A 14,899-nucleotide genomic window follows, 5' to 3' on the forward strand; every position below is an offset into this window, starting at 1 on the left:
TAATCGGAGCTGCATCATTCCATCTTCTGCCTCAGCTCCTTAAGACTAGTCAGCTGGTGGAATCTGCAGAGCTCATTATACGAGTTACTTCCCAGCACAATGCTGGTAAAAATTTTGTTAAAGACTTAATAGAGGAGTGATGTTATGATTATTTTCTGAATATGGAAGTGTCAGAAAAAGCAGACGTTTCTTGAAGAGCAGCTCTTCAAGAAAATGGCCCTCTCATGTAAATGATAGGTCCAATTTAAAGGCGTAAAATTACAAAGTCAAATCATAGTCATGATTTTAAGTCATATTTGATACATGCGGCATTTTTAGAACAACTGAATGTAACTTGATTGTGCTATAAAATGGCATTATGTAGCTGGAAAACTCATAATACTGCACCTTTAATGAAAAGGAAATGCCACTCACAATATGGCGGAGATTAGTTGCTTCCGCCTGAATTTGAGCTCCACTGGTCTGAGTGTCTGCAGGCAGAACCTCTCGTCTTGCTGCAGATCGTCACGGGGAGGTCCTAATCTGCTGGTGCAGCTGGGAGCATTTTACCACGTGATTCGAGCGATGTCAGAGCAGTCATCACCATTTCACTTAATTCATGTCGGGGGCTCAAACGGTAAAAGGTGAAACAGCAAGGAAAACTGCTATGAAGTAGACGAAGATACCCGACCCCGGTTCCCTGCTACTAATCGCCGCCTGGCAACTTAAACGAGGTCAGTTTTCTATGTTCATTTAAGCGTCTGTTTTGCTTTCGGTGTTCCTCTCTTCACATCCTAAATACTAATTTGGTGTCGGGCAAGCAACGGCTGGCCGTTAAGGACTCCGTTGCTTGCTCCCCTAACGTTCAGTGTAGCTCCGTTAAATAGTCCGTGTTTTGTCTATGTAGCCTCTTGGTAGGATTCGCCGTGTTATGTTGCTATTTATGCTAATCACAGCAGGTTTGTGTCGCTGTCCTACCAATTTATTTAATACAGAACGCGACTCGATTTAAGGCAAACTGTTAAAAAGTAACAAGGCTTTAAAGTAATGGTTTCCAATGTTGTGGTTTACTCGCTTGGAATCCCACCGAACAACGAGTGCTTGTGTGGCGATTAGCCTGCGTTAACAACGGCTAACATGGCAAGCTCAGCAGTTAGTAGGCCCACGGGATGGTCACTTGCTCTCCTGTTTGAACGAATTACTCTTCAACAAAACAAGCCGGAACATTTAAAATTATATTTAACATTTCAAGGACTTGCTTTAGTCTTTATCAGCTGGTAGTAATGACGAAGAGTAACTAGCTTTTTTTTGTGTGAAGAGGTGAGTGTCTTCGCCTGTTTTAAACGAGAAGTGTGGTTATTTACAGAGTTGAAGTTAAGGGAGGGTGAAAGTAGCTAACCGGGAACCTTATGAACAGCTTTCAGAATGTTGTCTTGTTAAACACAATGTTCAGGTAGACATTAGTAGTTCATAGCTGTATTTCAGGTTTTGTAGAACCGTAAAGCACTGCTTTTGTGGGTCAAATGATAAAGGGTAACTCTCAACCTACAAGTAACACATGTAGTTTTCTTTTTAAGATTAAACGCGTCTAAAAGTAACAGGGGAAAAAAAGTGACCTCGTTTTGTTGAACCTGCATTGTCTTATCAGTATAATCAGTGCAGTCTTTGATGTAAGCTGTCCTGAGGGCTTGGTATAAACATCCCTAAACTTGGACAATAGGGAACACAAAGGAAGTCGGGATATGCCAGAATAGGGTGATCTGGGAAATTAAAGTATCTTTCCAAAACGAATTGGGATAAGGGTATGGTACAATTTAGAAGTAAAAATGTATACTTTGAGTAAAAATCCTCCTTTTTGTTTTTCTTTAGCCTTATCAAGATAAAACATTGCGTGTCCTGAAAGCTAAATGGCGTGCAAGAGTTTTGTTCTTCTCACTGGTAAAAGGATAATGACTGGTAAACTTTTACCCAAATGTGCCAATTAACAATCTTCCTAATTTAAACTGGGCACAGTTTAAGTTGAGCCTTACATGCAAAACAAGTGTTTCCTTGGCTCAGCAAATTCAATGAGCCCTTCCTCTTGCATTGTAATCAACTCTAACCCAAACCAGGGGCCCAGGAGCCCCAGTCAGGCCAGGCTTTTAGCCTGCAAAACAAAGCGAGCCACAAGCCAGCTTTTACTACTTGCAGTGTTTATATTTGTAATAATTTACAACGCAAGAAGTGGAGAGACGTTTTATGTACTCTGTTTAGCGGTGAGAGGAATAATGGTAAAGTCCTTGCCCAAAGGTTGTGAAAATTAACATGTTTCTTTCTTTGTGAATGCTGGACAGCCAATGAAAAGAAGATGGTTTACATTGAAATGCAGGCCACCCGTTGCCTGCTTTTTCTTCCCTCCTGTTTTCCAATCAGTGAGAAGACATGACCCATTTAAATGGTTGTTTACTTGCATTAGAAGAAGAGCCAAGGCGGTGTTCAATGAACTCTTGTCTACAATTTAATTAGAGTGGCCTTCCCAGCAGCATAATTTTCCACATTACAAAACGCTCTGTGCCGTGGCACTGCTGTACAGTCAGGCACAGATTGACCTGCACCTGCATAAAAATCTCCTTTGAGATTCAAAATACAGCAAAAATACAAAAATAAAGCAAAATACAGTTAGTACTGTAAAGTGAAATTTTGATCCAGAGGCGTCCATGTATGTTGCGTTATCTGTAATCTTTTTGTAAAATGAACGCATGATGTGTGTTAACACCTCAGTCATAAAATGGTGTCCTGTCACATCTGAGCTGCTCTTGGTATTTGGTGGGAAAATGAAAAGCCATATATTTGCCAGAGAATGTTTGTGTTTTTTTTACTTTATCTAGATACGTTTATGAAGCCATTTCTTATTATTGGAGAATGTTTCACTTTTATTTTAGCAGAATATTGTTGCCTTATAAGGAAATGTACCCCAACATTTCTACTATTAATCTTTTTCAGTTTCACATATATTACATGTATTGGTCTTCTCTGTATTGTTGCATTCATATCCTTAAAGTCCTCGGGTTATGTTAAGTGTTGTGTCAGGGCTATTCGATTAGTTAGTAAAACTAACTTCATTATGTTGCCTTTTCTTATTTATTAAGAGAAGGTGGAAAACTCTGTGATATGAGACAACTAATCAAATTAGGTTTAGATGTTTCTCACCCATATCTGTGCAACCCAATTTTATCTTTATTTACATAGAACAATTTAAAAATCGCAAGCCTCCATAGACAATACTATTCCTCATAGACATGTTTTGTTGTAAATTCACAAAAAAAAAATATTTCTTCTTTCTAAAGTTGTATAAAAGCTATAGAGTTTAACAGTAGAACTCATAAATCTGGCTGTGAATCAAGTTCCAGCAATTAAAATGTACATATTTTGTGATGTTTGCCTTTTTAAAATACAAAATTTTATTAAGAATCATCTTAAATTTTTTATTTGTTTTTGTTGCAAGATCTGGTCTAGTCCCTTGGAATCGAAGAATAATGCTTCAACTCTGTCTGTTGTGGCATATGATTCAAATTGCCTTGACAACTCAAATTCTTTAAAAAAACACACAAAGAAGTTTGCGTGTTGAGGCTTGTTGTGTACAATACATAGCTTCAGTCTCTTCTTTCTAAAGACTGTATTCACATCAGCTGAAAAACTCAATTAATATTTAAAGTTTTAACGGCTTCCTCTGTTTGGGTAATCAGTTTATTATAGTTAATCTCTGTCTAACAGACGTTAGACTGTTGAATAACAGAAACTTGTTGATCTTGTTCCTCTGGGTTGGCTTCATGTTGTGGTGAGCTGATAAAAGGGGAATAAAAACAATGTCAAACAACCGAAGATATTAAGCGAAACCGAGAAAGTTATTCATAAATGCATTATGCCGACAGTTCTACAGTTTTCTAAAGGCTGCACGACAGCCGACGCAGGTTTTCTGGTTGTGTCTCAGGATTTCTTGGGACACTGTTGTCCCTAACATGTTTTTCCCTCTCTCCAAGAATCACATGAGAACAAAGACACTTTTGAGGCTACTTGCAGCCCTGCAGCTTCTCGGTTTTTGCCCGCTTTTAACTAGATTCAGTTGAAACATACTGTTTCTTGGTAGATGTAAACATTAGATCTAATTCTTTGTTTTTGGAATTACATGACGACTGCAAAAAGAAATCTGCTGGGGACCGGAGTCAGATGATTTTAGTTTCATCTGTCCTTTGTAGCCAGTAAACACCCTGTGTACTGGGTTTTGATGGCAACACTCTGCAGTGTAGAAGTTGCTAATGACAGAAGACACGGTTAACTATTTTGAGTATTATGAGGTGTTTAAATGTAAAGTTGGAGGAAGCACAGAAGCTGTTGTACACCTTTACATTACAGAGGCATGTCAGAATGAGTTACCTGCTTTATATGGAAATAAACACACACCCATGTCACAGAGTAATCCATCACCTGAATGAGCTACATGTCTGCTAATTATGAAACATTCAGTCACTAGCACTACAGCGTAGGACTGGCACCAACTTGGCTGAGTGTCTCAGTTCACGTTTTCTGGGTTGTTTCATCTCCAAACTCTTGAAGCTTACTTTAGCAGACATAATTTGACTGAGACAACTAAACATAGATAATGTGGCGCTTCATAAAGCAGCAGCAGCAGACAGAAACTTTTAACTCATTAAACAGCACTGCAGTAAAATAGTTCATGGCTTGCGATTGCACACCTTTATTAATTTACTCACCCACTGCATCGTAAATGTGGCTGGATATTCCACATACAGAGATTTTGTGCATTGTATGAAATATCTTTAAAAGAAAAGGTCTCAGCTGAAATGACCAGTACCAAAAATGAAATTCACTGATTGCATCCACTGATCCATATAATCCCGGCTTTCTAAGAAAATATCCTTTATATTTACAGTATTCTAGCTAATAAGTTTTATACCTTTTAGATAAGCTGACTGCAGTGACGATGCATCGCTATTTTCCCGTTTTTTTTATGAAGTAACTATTTAATCATATTTATAAGTATGATTAAATATCTAAGGTCTCAAGGAATCAACAGTGGTGAAAATATTAAAAATAAAAATTAACAGTCAATTTTGGGGTGTTTTTCAAACAATTACTAATCAAAACGTATCAGTTACTATAAATCTTATCTCATTTTCCTGTTCACACTTAGCTATTTCAAGGTGTGAATGGGGCTTGTTTGAATCTTTTTAGCTTTGTCTGTTATGAAATTTGCTGGAATTGGAGTAACTTAATGTTTCCAAGAAACATCAGTTACTGCAAAGCTCTACAACCAAGCGAATACATTCAGACCTGGTGTTTTTAAGTGATGCCTAACCATGCTAATTGAGAAAATAATATGCTAAGGACGATTCAAATCTTAATTCCATAATCATTTTTACTGTTTTAAAATAATAGTTAACCCTTGTCCAAATGACCACTCACACTAAAAGGGTTAGAAAAATATTTAAATGTTTGTAGTCTTTAAAAACAGACACTCCAGTTTGGAAATTGGCCACAAAATGTTCACCTCTCTACTCCTGATGTTCACATTTAAAGTCTACACACAAGAAAAACAAACTTCCTGACTTGTTTTCTGTGCTTTCATCTCTCAACTGTCCAGACTGGTCCTAAACGTCTCGTCGTGGTGGTCCACATCAGACGCATCCCAGGTTGCAGGAGCACGGCGGAGGAGAGGCTCTGAGGCTGAACACTCCCCCCATTAGTCTTTGAGGCGGGGGGAGGAGAAAAAGGTGGGGATTGAGGAGCTGCTATACCCACCTGGAGCATGGGGCAGAAAGTCCCAGGTGGCATTAAAACTATTGACATGCGGGATCCGGCATTCAGTCCCCTAACATTGGAGTTACAGGCCCTGAGTCACACCAAGCCATCTCGTCTAGACCTTCTGCTGGACATGCCGCCCGCCAGCCTGGACACTCAGATCCAGCATTCGTGGAACAGCGACGACCGCTCCCTCAACGTTTTTGTGAAGGACGACAACAAGCTGGTGTTCCATAGGCACCCTGTGGCGCAGAGCACGGACGCCATCCGGGGGCGTGTTGGCTACACGAGGGGACTTCATGTATGGGAGATCAACTGGGCCATGCGTCAGAGGGGCACGCACGCGGTGGTTGGCGTTGGGACGAGCGACGCCCCTCTGCATTCTGTGGGCTACACGGCTTTGGTGGGGAGCAACTCTGAATCCTGGGGCTGGGACCTGTGCAGAAGTAAACTCTACCACGATGGCAAGAACCTTCCAGGAAAAACCTACCCGGCCTTCCTAGAGCCAGACGACACCTTCATAATACCAGACTCGCTCCTGGTGGTTTTGGACATGGACGAGGGCACTCTGGGTTACATAGTGGATGGACATTATCTCGGAGTGGCTTTTAGAGGACTCAAAGGCAAGAAGCTGTACCCAATAGTGAGCGCCGTGTGGGGACACTGTGAAATACGAATCCGGTACATAAATGGACTTGATCGTAAGTATGAATTGTAAATGTTTCAACGTATTATGTTGCCATGAGCGACTGTGTGGCTGTATATAGAGATTTTATAACCAGAGGATTTATTGATGCTGTAAACTAAGGTCAAACAGTCCATGCCTTGTCCTCACATCAAAACAGGCTTCCTTTAAAGCACAGCAAGACTTTTATTTGCAAACCCTTCTTATGCACTGGTTATAGCTCAAAATTGGTTATAGCTCAAAATTATCTGCAATGTGCTTTGCAGTTTGATCAGGTGAATTATTTATGTGATGCTTTCAGCGACTTGCTGTTTCATCATGTCAGGGATTTGTGTGTCCTTATGAAGAAGGACTTTTCACTGTAAAGATTGGTCTTCAGGGGAACTGCCCTACTTTGTCACAAACTGTACTTTGGCTCCAGTAGTTGGTTGGGAAGCCTCCTGAATAGATGTTAGTGAAACATCAAGAGGTTCCTGGTTGTTCAGGATCAAAAACTGATGCTGCTCAGTATCACAGAGATTAAAGCAAGCACACTACAACTGGATTAATCCTATTTGCCCAGCTTTCTGGTCTGAAAACACTGGTGCACATTAGACCGTGTATTACCCATCTGTCCCAAGTGCTTTGTACTCATTAGATTTTTATGTTTGACTCAGATCCCTTGACCTAGTTTTGTGCCTATGCAAGAAAAGCACCACAGATAATCTCTTATTCACAAAACCAATCTACAGTTTGAAGTGACAGTCTCTCTTTTAGCTGAAGAGCAGAGCTGATCCCACTGCCTTAAGATGGAAACCATTTTCAGACTTGGCAATGCTCCCTATTCAGAGGTAGACTTGTAGCCGATGTGGCTCCAACACAGGCCTGCTTGAACTCTGATAAAAACCCACACCCTCTTAGCTGCAGTGAGTTTCTTCCTCCTCCTCATCAGAACAATAGTTACCAAGTCTTTTATCTGACAGCTTGACTGATGCGTCCTACAGAAAGTTTGCAGCTGGAAAATCTACCTACTTCCTGGATAGATTTGGTAACTTGTGCCAAACATGGGGCACAATTTGCCTGTGTGGGCCCGACTCCTGCAGTGTGTACACACTGCATCCCTTCCAATACTTTGTGTGTTTTGCCTCCTTGATGTTCATCTGACTGTATAAATCAAAGATTTTGCCCTTTTTTAAAAACTGTTTAGAACAAAGAAGATTCTCATTTCTAACCACTGGCTGCCATTTAAGCTTAGATTTCCTCTTTGGGTTTTTGTACATTTCTTACTCCCATCAATTTATAAGATAATTGTACTTCAAATAGTCTTGATTTTACTTGCAAGCAGGCATAGGGCAGGACAACAAGTACGATGTGATCTAATTTTATTTATTAAAACAATTATTCCCACATAAGCACATCAGTGTTCACAACTGGTGAGCGACTGATGCTGTGCAGAATTATTGTAAAACTAAAAGTATCGTACCAGGCTTTTATTTTATTTTTAAACTATTTTTAATCCATTTAACTGAGTATAAACAAATGGAATCAAAATTTCAACCATTTTGGACATGAGATCAAAATGTGTGGGGACCTTGTGTTTATTTTAGTTGGATGCTGAATCTACATGCCTCTAATTCCAATTAAACAACCCAACTTTAACCAGAAGGATGGGTGTCGGCCTTCACGTCATTATGGTTCCTGTTCTGGTTCAGCTGCTTCAAACCTGAACTATTTTGATCCGCTGAATTTAACTTGCTCATAAGGAATGAAACGATGCCTTTTTTTTCCCAGCCAGCTGACAGTTTTGTATGTTTTTTTTTTTCTTCTTTTTTTTTTATTTGAAACCTTGATGTAGTGCTTACAAAGCCAAGCAGGTTTCCAGTTTAATGTTCATACTGTAACTATTCTCATTGATTCTTATGTAGGTCACAGAAGGTAACAGTTGCTGACCAATTAAACAACACAGTCCCTGCAAGCCGATCCTTTTCCTCACCCATCTGCCTCTTTTGTCTTCCCCTAGCTGAACCTCTTTCGCTGATGGACCTATGCAGGCGTTCGGTGAGGGTGGCGTTAGGAAGAGACCGGCTGAGTGAAATCCACAGACTTCCCCTGCCAGCCTCTCTCAAGAACTACCTGCTCTACCAATGACGAAGTTGACTGACGAAACACATTCTGCACTCCCTTGTTTCTTTCTCTGGGATCGTCCTTGGGTTCAACCCGTTTGGCAGCATTACTGAAGCCTCCAGGACTGATGTAGGCACCTGCGTGAATCAGCAAGTACGCTTCTCTGTCGGTTGCAAAACTCCTCTCGAGTTTCTTATCCTGTTTTTATGACTCTTTTCAATTGTAATCTTTAACTTTGTAAAATCAGGAATCACTGAGTACTATGCACACACTGATCCAACTGATGCCCTGACAGTCACCGTGCTGGTGAACCACTTTTAGCTTGTAGGGTAATGTGGCATCTGCTGTGACCTCCAAGCTTGAGTTATGCATTCCTGTCTTTGTAGCCTTGGAAATCTGAATGAAATTGTGCTGAGACGACGCTGAGCCAAAAACACAAGTAAACACAGTAGTGCATCTGCTGTTATCTGACCACAAGATGGCAGTACACTCGCATCAGTCTCAAATTAAGCATTATAAAATTCTGGGTTTTAGAGCTGGTTTTTAAATATATTTGCTGTTCACATGACACAGGAAAGAGTTGATGACCATTTTATAGAGTCACTGGTGCTCTGAGTGCGTTTAAGAGCAGCACTCACTGCCTGTGCTGCTCTTAAACGGTCTCTCTGTAACATGGATGTATCCGCTCAGCTGCTGCGGTGCAGGAATATCATCAGCAGTCTTCTACAGAAAGATAATGTCACTGTGATTCTTTGTAGCATGCACCTGCAGGAAACTCTTCTCAACAAACTATTTTTTATCATTTTTGTCACTCCTTGTTTTTATTAGTGCAGTAGTTCTTGACCATGTGCTGTTGAGGCTCAAGAGCATTTTTTTTAATTCGTAATCTCCATGTTTGAGCACTGATTTGCACATATTAAAACAAAGAAAGGAGGAAAAAAGAACATGTAAATGTTTGCTGACTCTTGGGTCCCCACTGGCAGAAAACCATGAACCATGATGTCTTGTTTGTCTATGAAGTGTAAAGCTTTGGGTCAGGGGTTTTTGGAAGCTGGCTTTGTAGGTGCCTGACTTGATAAACTTTGGTTTTAAAGCACCATATTAACAGAAAGTGACAATCTACAGAGTGCTGCACAAATGTAATGGAGAGAAGTAGGTCAGATTGCCAACAGTTTGTCAAATGCCATATCATAAACTTGTATGTTTTTAAATGTGTATAAGTGGTACACCCTACTTTTCCTTGCTTGCTTCCACTTGATTTGTATTACTTTGTGTAAATTTGTTTGTAAGTATCTATTAAAGATTATTTCACATTGTCTGTGGTGTTCATTTTCTTATTGGATCAGACTTGTTAGTTCTGCCTGCTGAGGCTATTCTGTCGAATATAGCAAATCCTATCTAAAAGCGATGTCTAGTATTCGGCTACAGGCGACAGTGGTGCAGTTAGCAGCACTCTTCTTCCAGCCCATGTTCGTCCCACAGCCCAAAAACATGGCTGTGCTTTGTTCAAATTGTGTTAGCCTTTATCTAGTGCAGGGGTGTCGAACTCCAATCCTCAAGGGCCAGTGTCCTGCAACGTTTAGATGCGTCTCTGCTGCACCACACCTGAATAGAATAATTAGGTCATTAGCAAGGCTCTGGAGAACTGATCTACACAAGGAGGAGGTAATTAAGCCATGTCATTCCAGTGTTTTGTACCTGTGGCACATCTGAAAACTGCAGGACACCGGCCCTTGAGGACTGCAGTTTGACACCTGGTGGTCTAGTGCAGGGGTGTCAAACTCCAGTCCTCGAGGGCAGGTGTCCTGCAACTTTTAGATGTGCCTCTGCTGTACCACACCTGAATAGAATAATTAGGTCATCAAGGCTCTGGGGAACTGATCTACACAAGGAGGAGGTAATTAAGCCATTTCATTACAGTGTTTTGTACCTGTGGCACATCTAAAAACTGCAGGATAGTGGCCCTCGAGGACTGGAGTTTGACACCTGTGGTCTAGTGGAATGTCAAAGTGGAAGAGCTGCAGTGTGATATCAATGGTGACGATAAACTCAGGGTTATTTGTGTGTTCTGTTTTGTATCCATTGTGCTGTGTAAAAAGAATTGGCCCTCATTAATTTCTCCTACAGTTTTCATCTGAGTTGAATGGTGTTCTTATGAACAAACTGTCCTGCATCATCAGGCTCCTCCCACACAAGGTGTGTTTTCAATCTTTCTGCCCCATTAGCTTGAGTCAACGTCATGCCAGGTGGTTACTTCAGGTTCAGTTTTCTTTCTTCTAACCACTGAACAAAGAGATGGTAAATGGAATAGCTAAATATAAATCTACCACATATGTTTCTGTTTAGCAGCTTTGACTATAAAGTTTTAGTCATAACCTTTCCTCAGAACTACAATGAAGCTGAAAGATGGAAAAAATCCCTGTGAAGAACTTTAGAAAAAAAAGGCCAATTTCTGAAACCAATTGTATGCTTCTGCCCTCTTTTGGCGGATTTAGATATTACAAGTTTCTGGTACTTTTAAAATGGTTGCAGGAATTATAGTTATGGCACACAAAGGCCTTATTTGGGTCTTTTGTATTGAGTTCAATGTAAAAAAAAAAAAAAAAACAATTCTGATTATTTTGTAAACGCATAACATAAAATTATGTCTTATATTGAAAAACCTACTGTGAAAATGTATGAATTGTTTTAATGGTTTTCTAGATTTAATCAGTACTATGTTGAAAGAATAATTTATAAATAAAGGACTCCCCCCCCCCATGTATTAAAAGTAAATATAAAATCCTGCCATGAAAAGAATTTGATTATTTATTTTGTCCATCCATATTACTAAGTATATTTCAAATAATTGTTAAAATGCACTGAAAATTATTTGTGAACATTTTTTAATGCGTACCTCTTAAATAAGCCATATTTTATATATATATATATTTTTAGTTGAGCAATAAACTTTTGTTAAAAGCAGTCAACTTAACAGTTCAGTTTTAAACAGAAAAATGTTCTGACTTGTATTTCGTATCTGGCTTTAAACAAATAACTTGATTGATCTTGGATGTCTTGCATAAGACCAGTTTTTCTGAAATTGAAAAAGATAAATTAAATAATGCAGAAGGAAGTACATACAGATCACCAAAAAGTAATTTTATTAAATCTTTTGTCACTACAAGTTGCCAGTTTTATGAGCCACAGTCTTGCTCTTCGTGATGACTCCATGCAGCGGCAGGTTTCAAATATACTTTTTGAAGGAGGCTGTGGGAAGGAAAAGAGTCTGACTTTAAAGTCTCTGTCTGTCTAACATCTGCCACAAAACATTCAATTTGGTTGGATGTGTATGCAAAAATGGTACACCATCTCTTGAGCTCCAGTAAGTGAAATCATTTCCCTGCATAATTAGAACAACCAAACAATTCAGAGACTGTTGAGAAAATGAATCACTAGACGGCAAGCAATCTGTCCATAAATAGCGCAGAGCTGTGCGAGTGTCAGCGAGATGTGACGCCTCAGTTTATGGCAGAAGGGAGCTCTGCTGGGCACCAAAGCACGTCACTGGCCTGGAGACATAACCGTTACGTAATTACATGTGATTCACTATCTCTGCGGTGTGGTTTACTTTGTTTGCAGGTTCAAACACACAGAAAACAGCAGAATATCAAAAGTGGGACAGGTTTAAACCCATAAAATTTTGATATTGATTGGTATGAGCACATTATTATTATGCTTTTTGTTTTATTTATTTGGTATATTTATTTTTGATATTTGGCTCATTTGTTGTTGTTTTTTGTGTGTGTGTTTATAATGTAAAGCACTTTGAACTGCCTTGTTGATGAAATGTGCTATACAAATAATGTCCTGTTTGAAATAATCCTAGCATGAGATATGAGCTGATCCTGGATACTAGCAGATGATACGATATTCTTGAGGTGGTCGAGTTCAGTCTTATAAATGAGGAGGAATGCCATCAGTCAAGTCTGGATCAGAGTAGATCTGCAGGTCACATTGAAAGGAGTCAAGTTTGGGAATATGATCCTACCGTCCCAGAAATATTTGATCAGCGTCTGGGTTTCTCTGCTCGATCAGTGACCCATGCAACCTGATCCCAGACTAAGCGGAAGATGACGGATCAAGAAATCTGTGCCGATTTTGGAATAAAAGATGTATTATTCAATAAAAGAGTATCCAGATATCCATTAAGTTGAATACATGGGTTAATAGGGTATTACTGAAGGCGAGGAGCAGTCAGCTGTTCTCGGTTTCTGCTCCATCGTTGTGTCCCGTCTGTGACAGTTTTACACAGAGATTTTAATCCGTGCATTTGTTCATCTTTTTACATAAGGCTCAGGATTAGGAACAGCAGCTGGCAACAAAAAAAAATTAAAAGCAGGCAGATTTCATGAAGCTGGATGTAACTGAAATGATCAACAGCAAAAGTTGTGACGCAAAACCGAAATAAAGTTAGGGTTTAACAGTTTAACGCAAAGTAAAGGCAGATGTGCATTGAACGTCTGGTCACTTGGTGTCAGTATTTCCAAAACCTGAAAACCTTTAACAATAAAGGTTGATGCGTGATTGGCATTTTATAACTGTATCTGATTTCAAGCACAGCAAATACTTGGCCTGATTTCTGCTTTTGTTGACAGAAACTGGTCAAGCTTCTCAGTGTAAACACATGCAACAAACAGGAGGAAGAAGTCGCCTCCTCTGCTCGTCTCTGTCGAATCAGATCACAGTTTGAACACACACCCATAAACACACACCCCTATCACGTTTATTCTACAGAACGAGAGCTACGTGCTTCTTAAATGTGGCACCTCAGAGACATAAATACCAAAATAGAGCAGCTGTACCTAATGTCAGAGGTGCAACAATTTACACAAGTTTAAATTAGACCTGATGGCACGACTGCAGGAAAGTGCACCTGTTGTTACATAATGTAAGTCGCTGCACTGCTACTCCTTATAAAAGAATATACAAACATAATCCAGCACTACTTTATTAAGCAAAATAAACCATGTTCTTCGCGTCAACACCCTGTTATTGGCTGCCAACAAAAACACTGTCAGAATTTTAAACAGCTGAACTTGCAAGTGCGTCTTGTTTGACGAGATGTTTTGGAACAATAACACGGGTGCTGCTGGGACAAACGCTGAGGGTTTTATCAAGGTGACTTCATTCCTTTCCTATCAGCAAATATCCTTCATTGTTTTAGTGGAATACACTGTAGGAGAAAATGGACTATAAAGTAAGATTTTACACATATACATGCAACATTTCATGGTCTGTGTTCATATGCTGACCTTCTGTCATAATAGGGGAGTTTGTTTTGCCTTTTCTTCTTATCTCCCTACTAATTCCAGGTAAACAGGTTAATGGAAGATTTCTAGCAGCTATTATGTCAGCAGGAAGTAAGGGTACAAGATAAGCATATAGTTCAGCATGTCCTGCATGTTGTTGTTCTAGTAGCTTATTTTATGTCTCAGGATATTGCATATAAATTTACATTAGAGCACTATTTTTGCTGCACATCTTTCCATGTATTAATGGGAACAACTCAGAGTTAGGTTCAGTGCAGCAGCTTTCAACCTGGCATCAGTGATGGTTTGAGGGTGCATCAGTGCACATAGCGTGGGTATCCCATCTGTGAATGTAACATTTCACCCGATAGCAATAACAAAACTAAATGCAATCAAAAACAACCATTAATCATCATAAATGATGTATGTGAGAATGTGGCTGTTCTTATTCTTTTTTTTTTTTTGCCAGTTGTTTGTTGATTCTTGCGTTGTGTGTGAATTGTGAGACAGTTATTTTTTGTTTTTGGGCATGTGCACCGACTGATGGCACCCTTTGAATTTTGTTGTCCTTGTGACAATGACAATAAAGATTTATCTTATCTTATCTTATCTTATCTTATCATCAGCCAGCTGTTGCTTTGCCTCAGCCTTCATTAGACACACATGTGATTATTGAAGTATAGTTATATACCATTTTTCTCACTTTATACACCAATTATTTACTTTTTTTTAAGCGATCACAGATTAATTCAAATTCAAAAATACTTTATTTATTTCAAAGGGAAATTGAATATTGTTGTAACTCATTAATAGAGATTATTCAAAGAGTTATTGTAGATGGTGATGGCTGTTGGCAGGAAAGATCTCTTTTAGCAGTCTGTATTAAGAGCAGCATGGGTTTTATTGCAGCAAAACACAGACCAAATATGAAGTCCAAAAAAAATTTGTTGATTTATTATAAGGAATAATAAATATTCCTTATTTATTAAGAAATAATTAACACCTTAACCCTCCTGTTATGTTGGGGGTCAAATTGACCCGT

At 39.3% G+C, this 14,899-nt stretch overlaps 1 protein-coding gene across 1 annotated transcript; it reads left to right on the top strand.

Annotated features, from left to right (window-relative positions):
- The first annotated feature begins 505 nt into the window (after nucleotides 1–505).
- spsb1 (splA/ryanodine receptor domain and SOCS box containing 1) lies at nucleotides 506–9,884 on the top strand. The gene is made up of 3 exons (XM_032572737.1): nucleotides 506–713; nucleotides 5,621–6,479; nucleotides 8,463–9,884. Exons 2-3 carry the CDS (start codon nucleotides 5,786–5,788, stop codon nucleotides 8,588–8,590), a joined length of 822 nt encoding a protein of 273 aa, XP_032428628.1. The 5' UTR covers nucleotides 506–713; nucleotides 5,621–5,785; the 3' UTR covers nucleotides 8,591–9,884.
- Nucleotides 9,885–14,899: the final 5,015 nt, after the last annotated feature.

Source organism: Xiphophorus hellerii, chromosome 1, assembly GCF_003331165.1.
Source record: "Xiphophorus hellerii strain 12219 chromosome 1, Xiphophorus_hellerii-4.1, whole genome shotgun sequence".
Classification (NCBI taxonomy): domain Eukaryota; kingdom Metazoa; phylum Chordata; class Actinopteri; order Cyprinodontiformes; family Poeciliidae; genus Xiphophorus; species Xiphophorus hellerii.

Coding starts and splice junctions, on each gene's coding strand:
- spsb1 (XM_032572737.1), top strand. CDS start 5,786: ATGGGGCAGAAAGTCCCAGGTGGCATTAAAACTATTGACATGCGGGAT. Junction 6,480..8,462: donor GTACATAAATGGACTTGATC/GTAAGTATGAAT, acceptor GTCTTCCCCTAG/CTGAACCTCTTTCGCTGATG.